Source organism: Musca vetustissima, unplaced genomic scaffold, assembly GCF_032173495.1.
Source record: "Musca vetustissima isolate MV318-11 ecotype Yass unplaced genomic scaffold, APGP_CSIRO_Mvet_v1 utg4496, whole genome shotgun sequence".
Lineage (NCBI taxonomy): Eukaryota > Metazoa > Arthropoda > Insecta > Diptera > Muscidae > Musca > Musca vetustissima.
In genome coordinates this window covers 140,652-148,276 of record NW_026876942.1, presented here as the reverse complement: position 1 = coordinate 148,276, position 7,625 = coordinate 140,652, and the positions used below count along the sequence as shown (strand labels likewise).

At 32.3% G+C, this 7,625-nt stretch overlaps 1 protein-coding gene across 2 annotated transcripts; it reads right to left on the bottom strand.

Annotated features, from left to right (window-relative positions):
* Positions 1 to 1,016: 1,016 nt before the first annotated feature.
* Positions 1,017 to 7,322, bottom strand: LOC133321469 (autophagy-related protein 16-1-like). 2 transcript variants are annotated; one of them, XM_061530561.1, is made up of 4 exons: positions 7,022 to 7,322; positions 6,877 to 6,961; positions 6,410 to 6,553; positions 1,017 to 1,145 (listed from the first exon to the last, which is right to left on the bottom strand). In XM_061530561.1, the coding sequence occupies exons 1-4, from the start codon at positions 7,290 to 7,292 to the stop codon at positions 1,052 to 1,054; spliced, it is 594 nt and encodes a 197-aa protein (XP_061386545.1). In that variant the 5' UTR covers positions 7,293 to 7,322; the 3' UTR covers positions 1,017 to 1,051. The 2 variants fall into 2 exon arrangements, with proteins under 2 accessions (XP_061386545.1, XP_061386544.1); XM_061530560.1 differs by having other exon boundaries at positions 1,023 to 1,169.
* Positions 7,323 to 7,625: the final 303 nt, after the last annotated feature.

Genomic DNA, 7,625 nt, shown 5'->3' with positions numbered 1-7,625 from the left:
TTAGTGATTCTTTCACTGTTAGTTAAGGTATCGAGTTTCTATTTTTGGTATCACGAAGTAAATGATTATCAAATGAAACAAATCTAGGAAACATATTCAATTACTTACCTTCAGAAAGACAAAAAAGAACGCCATTGAAATTGAAAGAAAATGCTGTTTTACTTCTTGGTTTCATTATATTGAGTTTTGTATTGTTTATACTTTAGTTGTTGTTGGTTAGACAAAAATATACAGTGATGCTTTTATTTTTGGGGAGGGATTTTTGTTTTCGTAGACCACATTTTTTTATGCTTAAAACTTAAACTGAAATGATATCAAAAGATAATACAAAATAGAAATAAATTCGCCTTAAGTCAAATAAAATCATGATACATTGTTGTTGATTTTCAACAGTTTTGTTATCAAATAACTGTAATGTTTTTCTTCTTCATTTTTATATTTTTTTATATAGCTTAATAATTATTAATATATAAAAAATGTATACATTGTTTTTTTTTTGTAATATAAAACATATTAATGACTTAAATTAGAAAATACAAAAAAACATACATCAAATATATATTTCTTTGAAAAATAATTAAGTTTTCTTTTTTTGTTTAATTTTAGATCTTACAAACAAGGACTTAAGGATTTGTGTGTGTGTTTTTTATTTATTTTTCATTTCTTTAAGTATAAAAGTAACGAACAAAATTTGATTTTTTATTATTTTATTTTTTTAATAAATTCAAGGAAAAAAACTGTTCAAATTGAATTTGTTGTATATGTATACTTGTTTTGCCGTTATATCTTACATACAAAACTGATTTAAAAAATCAGTTTCATTTTTTATTTTATTTTTAATTTTCACATTATATATGTTTTTTGTTCTTTGTTTGTCATAACTTTACCTCCGTTACATTTATTACAATTATTTGTTTTTTTTTTCATTTATTATACAATAATTTCATCTTATCCATAATTTCTGAGCTTTATTGTTGTGGCAATCGCTTCTACTTCTTTTGCTTTATCCAATAAACCTTTTATTCCATTCCGGTCAGTTTGTAATTCCCAGCTACGACTCCGTATAGATGAGACATTTTTTACCCTTGCCCACAGACGCCAAGGCATTAAAATTAGGACTCCAACTAACAGCATTCACGGCAGAACTGTGAAATAATCCAGAACCAGAACTTTTTTGTTTTAGACAGAAACAATTTTTGAAAAGAGTAGTGGAGATGGTGGTTGGGGATGGATGGGTGTTTGGGAAGAAAGAAATAAAGAGAAACCAAAAAAAAAAAAAAAAACGTAATAATAAAAGCAAAGAAATGAAGCGAAAAGTATAGGTGGATACAAATAGAAATGAGATAAGTAGGCAATGATGAAAAGGCAATATGGAAAAGGATATGGTGATGATGCAACAAATATTAATTTACATATGGGAGATTTATAAATATTGAATTATATTGATTTTAATATGTGGAAATTTGTAACTAAATATTATGTATAATGGTCAATAACACCTCTTTTTGGAAAACCCTTCATAAATCCGAAAACTACAAGTTTTATCTGATATAACAGTGAAAAAAAAACGAAATTGCTTTCATGCGTTGTCGAGTAATACATATTTGAAAATTATCTGGAATAATTATATAGCTGCTACGCAATGCTGGTTGTCTGTTACTTAAAAATTGCTTACTGAAAAAAAGTTTGTATTTCATAAAATCGGAATTTTCAGGAAAATTTCCCCCAATCGAAATTTTTCTACTAATCCGTTTGAGGTAACAGGCGATCAGTAATAAGCAGCAGTTATATTTAGATACAAGATAAATTTCAAATGCCAATAACTCAGCAAAGAATGAAGGAATTTTCAAAATACTTTTATTATTCGGTAGAGGGAAAGGTCTAGTTGGTGGTATCGTTATAGACAGGTATACCAAAATTTGGACCGATTTTTATATTTTTGGTAGTGACATTTTCTACCAAATGAGGAGAACCCAAAATACCGAAATGTGGGAGGTACGGTTATATGAGGGTTACCCTATGTATACTCGTACGTATACTTTATGGAGTCTCCGAAGATTATTATACACACTCTACCATCGTGTCAGAGGGTATAAAGAATGCATTTTTCTTTTTATGCCACATAAAATTTGAACTCAACTAAAAACCATTTGAAATTTATCTTGAATTATAATATATCTGTTACTCAATGCTGGTTACCAGTTACCTCAAAATGGTGTACTGAATAAATTTCATCAAAATTTCTTCGCAAATAAATTTGAGGTAACAGGCCACCAGCAATGTGCTGCAGCTATATTCTGATACAAGATCAACTTCAAATGCCTATATCTCAACGACAGAAGGTAATTGAAAACTATAAAGAAATATAATATACAAACATATGATAAAGTTTGTAGGAATATTTGATTGGTACCCTATCTATAGTATCACTATTGATCTACTACTTATATCAATATTGACCTAAAACGTGTTCCAAAATAATCAGAAAATTAGAATACTATGTATTTCTAAAATTATAAAATTCAGATTATATATCAGTAAAAGAATCACGAAATTGTCGAAATATATTGTCGAGAAATAGCCATTTAGATATTATCTTGAATTAAAATATAGCTGCTGTGCATTACTGCTCGCCTGTTACTTTAAAATTGTATGCATAAGAAGTTTCGTATTTCATTAAATCTGAATTTTCGGGGCAATTTGCTGCAATTGAAATTCTTCGCAAATCATTTTGAGGTAACAGGCGATCAGTAATCTGCTGCAGTTATATTCTTGTATCAGATCAACTTCAAATGCTTATATCTCAGAAACGAATGAATATATTTTAATGAAACTTTCAATATTAATAAGAGAGCCAATTCAAAACATTTTCTTAAATGTAACTGGAAAAATCATAAAACGGTCCGAAATTTTTATTCACTCCACAATTAGATGGACATTATAAATAATCCTCAATGCCTTAGAGAGAAACTAGAAGATTCCCTCTAACTAATATCAAAAGTTTCATTAAAACAGGGTTAGCCAACAATACATACGCAAACTGCTATGATTGTGTTGGACACACGCATAGATCCGTTGGGAGAGTAATTTTCGTTCTCTCGATACATATCGTATATGTTAAAGCATAGCAAAGCATACGACATGTTCGATGTCGAGAATAATGTTGAGTTCGAACACAGAACTGTGATTGTATTGGTATTCTCTCAAAGCGCCCACGGGTGCCTGTTTGGTGAACATTGCATTAAAATGTCTTCATTCGTAGCTGAGTTATAAACACACACTGTGGATCTTGTATCAAAATGAAACTGCTGCGAATTACAGGTGGCCTGTTACCTCAAGTAGATTTGTGATCAAATTTCGGTATAAAAAATAACTTCAAGAATTATGCAATACCAATTTCCTTCAGTAGGCAATTTTATGGTAACAGGCGAACAGCATTCCATAGCAGCTATATTTGAATTTAAAGTAAATTTCAAATGACTATATCTCGGCAATGTGTGAGGAAAATTGTATGATTCTTTCACTGCTAGTTAAGCTAGAACTTTTTTCGGATATTTGAAGTTTTTTTCATTAAGAAATGTTATTGTGGCCTTAACAGAATATAACATTTTTTATGCCCTCTACAAACGAAGGTGGAGTATATTAGTTGGGGGAAAAAATTAATCCATTATTTTAGGATCGAAATTTGTTACCATTTTAAAGGCATTTCTCAATCATTTCTCCGATTTTATCGATATTTTCGGCCGGTCGTTGAAACCTGTGCCGGTTTAACATCAAAATTCCTGAACGGAATCTACGAAACCATAATTGCACAGAATAGGCTTTTACAGCATCGGAACCATAAACACCATTCACAACTTTAACCGCTTGGCTTTCCTGCTTTCTATTTGCAAAAAACTCTAGTAGTCGATTTTCACAATCATTAAAGAATTTTTGCAATGCAAGAAAAATATAATAGTCGATTGGTATCAAGTCCGGACTGTATGGCGGATGAATTAAAACTTTCCAACCAAGCTCCCGAAGTTTCTGACGAGTCAATGTAGATGTGTGTGGGGTAGTGTTGTCCTGGTGGAACACGACACCTTTCCTGGTGGCCATTCCTGGCCGTTTCTGGTCAATTGCTATCTTCGGTCCAGTTGTTAACAGTAGAGATCAGAATTTAGCGTTTGTCCATATGGAAGCAACTCATAATAATCCGCTTCCAGTCTCACCAAATGCATAGCAGAACCTTCCTGACCGTTAGTGCTGGTTTGACCACTATTTGAGGTGCTTCACCGCTTTTTGACTACAATCGTTTTCGAACAGGGTTATCGTATGTGATCCATTTCTCATCTCCAGTCACCATCCGTTTAAGAAATGGGTCTATCTCATACCGTTTGGCAACGGCTTAGCAGATGGAAATTCGAACCAATATATTTTTATACCCTCCACCATAGTATGGAGGGTATATTAATTTTATCATTCTGTTTGTAACTCATCGAAATATTCATTTCCGATCCTATAAAGTATATATATTCTTGATTCTTGGGTAAAATTCTAAAACGATCTAGCCATGTCCGTCCGTCTGTTGTAATCACGCTATCTTCTGAATAAATTGAGATAGGGTGCTGAAATTTAGCAGGGGTTTGTCTTTTGTCTGCAGGCAGGTCAAGTTCGAAGATGGGATATATCGGTCCACGTTTAGGCATAGCTCCCATATAACAGTACGCCCCAATTTTCGGTATTTTGGGGTTCTTGAGCGCGTTTTTTATTGGGTAATAAATATTTCCACAAAAAATTATAAATATAGGTCCACTTTTTCTGGTAGCCCCCATATAACGGCACCTCCTAATTTTCAGTATTTTGGGGGTTTTGATCGTATTTTTCCACCAAATTGGCTGTAATTTAGTATTTAGAGTTCTTAAGAGGTACCAAATCTCTCCACAAAAAATTATAAATATAGGCCCATTTTTTCGGATAGCCCCCATATAAGGGTACCCCCAATTTTCGGTATTTTGGGGTTCTTGAGCGCGTTTTTCAACCGAATGCGCTGAAATTCGGTACATTGGGTTCTTACTGGGTAACAATTTTCCCCACTGAAAATTATAAATATAGGCCCATTTTTCTGGTAGCTCCCATATAAGGTTACCCCCTATTTTCAGTTTTTGCAGGGTTTTGACCGTATTTTTCCTTTGAAAAATGTCCCCCATATTCGAGGATACCCTTATTATCCGCCAATTTTCGGTATTTTTTGGGTTCTTGAGCGCGGTTTTCAACCGAATTCGTTGTAATTTGGTACTTTGTATATGGTAACAAATCTCCCTACCAAAAATTATTAATATTCGCCCCCTTTTTGTGGTAGCCCCCATATAACCCCTTTTTTTATGTTAAAATATTTATCTGATTTGCTCCGCGTTTTGGGTTTGGTTCTAAGACTCTGTAATCATTTCACCTGCGTAGATTATCGAAATAGCCCGCATTTAGGCCTAGCCCCCATATAATACCGATTTTCGGTACTTTTAATATTTCGGTATACCGATTTTCGGTACTTTTAATATTTAGCGTAAAGAAATGTATTCTGATGCAAAAATGGTGCAAATTTTGTACGAAATCCAAATTTTCTAAAAATGGTTTTGGTCGAAAAAACATGGAGTCTAGAAGCAATATTTCGATGAGACACATTTTCAACGTATCGAAGTTTGTACATTAGCCATAAAGTTGAGGCTATAAATATGGTTTACATAATCAGTTTATAGAAATGTCGATATAGATCTACTTTTTCGTATTTTCCCTTTATTTTCATTGCAAATACCTGTCAGTATACCTATGGTGGAAAGTATCCAAAGTTCGGCCCGGCCGAACTTAATGCTTTTTACTTGTTTTCTGTTAATTGGTGTGTCACCCAAACATCGAGCTTCTTTTCGAATCCAGCTTTGTCTAAATGATTTAAAACATTTTTATGGTCGATTTTTTAGCTCCTGGGAAATGTTACGACTGCGAACATGTCGGTCCGATATTATCGACATTTTCGACTTTGGATGGATTTCTTTTTCCCCAACTTAATATTAAATATCTCTACCGATATGGCTATAATTTGGCATTTCTATCGAGATTTTTGATTTCTAACATACGCTAACACATTTTCAAAATCCCGATTCAGATATTCACATACACAGCGAAACTAGAGTCTTTACATGCTGTATATGGGTTAGTATTGATGCGAATCGATAATGGTCCGCAAAATTGTAACACTTTTTATTGGAAACCTTTTATGTATCCGAAATCTACAAGTTTTATCTGATTGTTTCGATCCATTTAATCTTATTACTATTAAAATAAATTCTCACACAGTTACAAATTTCCACATTCTTTAAACACACAAAATCTACAAATACAAACACCAACAAACATTTTTTTTATAAAAACTTACGCATGTCCCTTTAATTCGCATTCCAAATTGCCCATGACATTCCATATATAAATAACACCATCCGATGAACCACAGGCGATTTTTGTGGCATTCATATTAAATGAGGCACGGGCCCAATCACAGCTAAGTTTAAAATGTTCATTGCTACATGGCGAAGAGGGGGAGAAAGAGAAAAAAGATAGGAACTAATTGGTAAAACACACTCTCAACTCAATTACACCGAAGATGAAGACAATACTAATTAATTAAACAATGGGGTAACTCAAAGGCATACGAATATCAACAGAAAACAATATCAGTATAACTTAATAAAATAAATTAAAATTAATTGAAATGATTATTTCATATGCCAACAGAAGTCTGATATTTGCCATTAACTCGGCATGAATACCCTTTTAGTTAATTAATACATATTGATCATAATATAAAAAATAAAGAAGAACAAGGTAAGAAAATATGCTACTTACGAAAATGTGGAAATAACTTGATTTTTACGTAAATCTAAAAGTTTTATAGTATCATCACGTACTGAACAAATGAGGTAATTACAATCTGCAAAAAGCAAAATATTTTTTAATAAAAAATATTTAATGGTTCAGTTTCCTTGCTCACCTTTTGATAAATCCAATGAGGTAATTTTAGCATTCATCAAAATATCATCGGCCTGCTTTTCGGTACGTATATCCCAAAATCGGATCTTTTTGTCATAGTGACCGCTAATAATGGTCGAACCTAAACTATCGGTGGTAACGAGATCATTACAACTGGATCCGGCAAACTTTGTCTCTATACAGGCTATACTACGCAAGTCCCAGATTTTTAATGTACGATCATGGCTACCGGTAACGACTTTTACTGGTTCTTGGATATATTTAGCTGCCATTACTTTACCGCTGTGACCGGTTAAAGTGTGCTGGAAGAAAAAAGAAAAACAAATATATATTATTATTAATTAAAAATTACATTTGTTTTTAGAACCAAATAAAACAATTTTTTGAAATTTGATATATATAAATAATTTAATTGCAAGAAATATGTTTTTGATTTATTTCAGCTGAACTTTGGATATCTCCAATCTATATTACTTTTATATTGCAAAAAAATAAAATGTAATATCCATTTCACTTCCGAATACTATATACTTATCTCTAAACGCATGTCTAAATCGAACGGATTTTTAGATAGCAAACTAACTTTGTTTAAGCCTAAAGAACAC

Bases quoted from the DNA above. Each gene is read 5' to 3' on its own strand.
- LOC133321469 (XM_061530560.1), bottom strand. From the start codon at position 7,292: ATGGCAGCTAAATATATCCAAGAACCAGTAAAAGTCGTTACCGGTAGC. The intron at 6,554-6,876 runs GTAAGTAGCATA...TTCGCCATGTAG, and splicing joins CAAGTTATTTCCACATTTTC to CAATGAACATTTTAAACTTA. The intron at 1,170-6,409 runs GTAAGTTTTTAT...AAAACAAAAAAG, and splicing joins TGCGAATTAAAGGGACATGC to TTCTGGTTCTGGATTATTTC.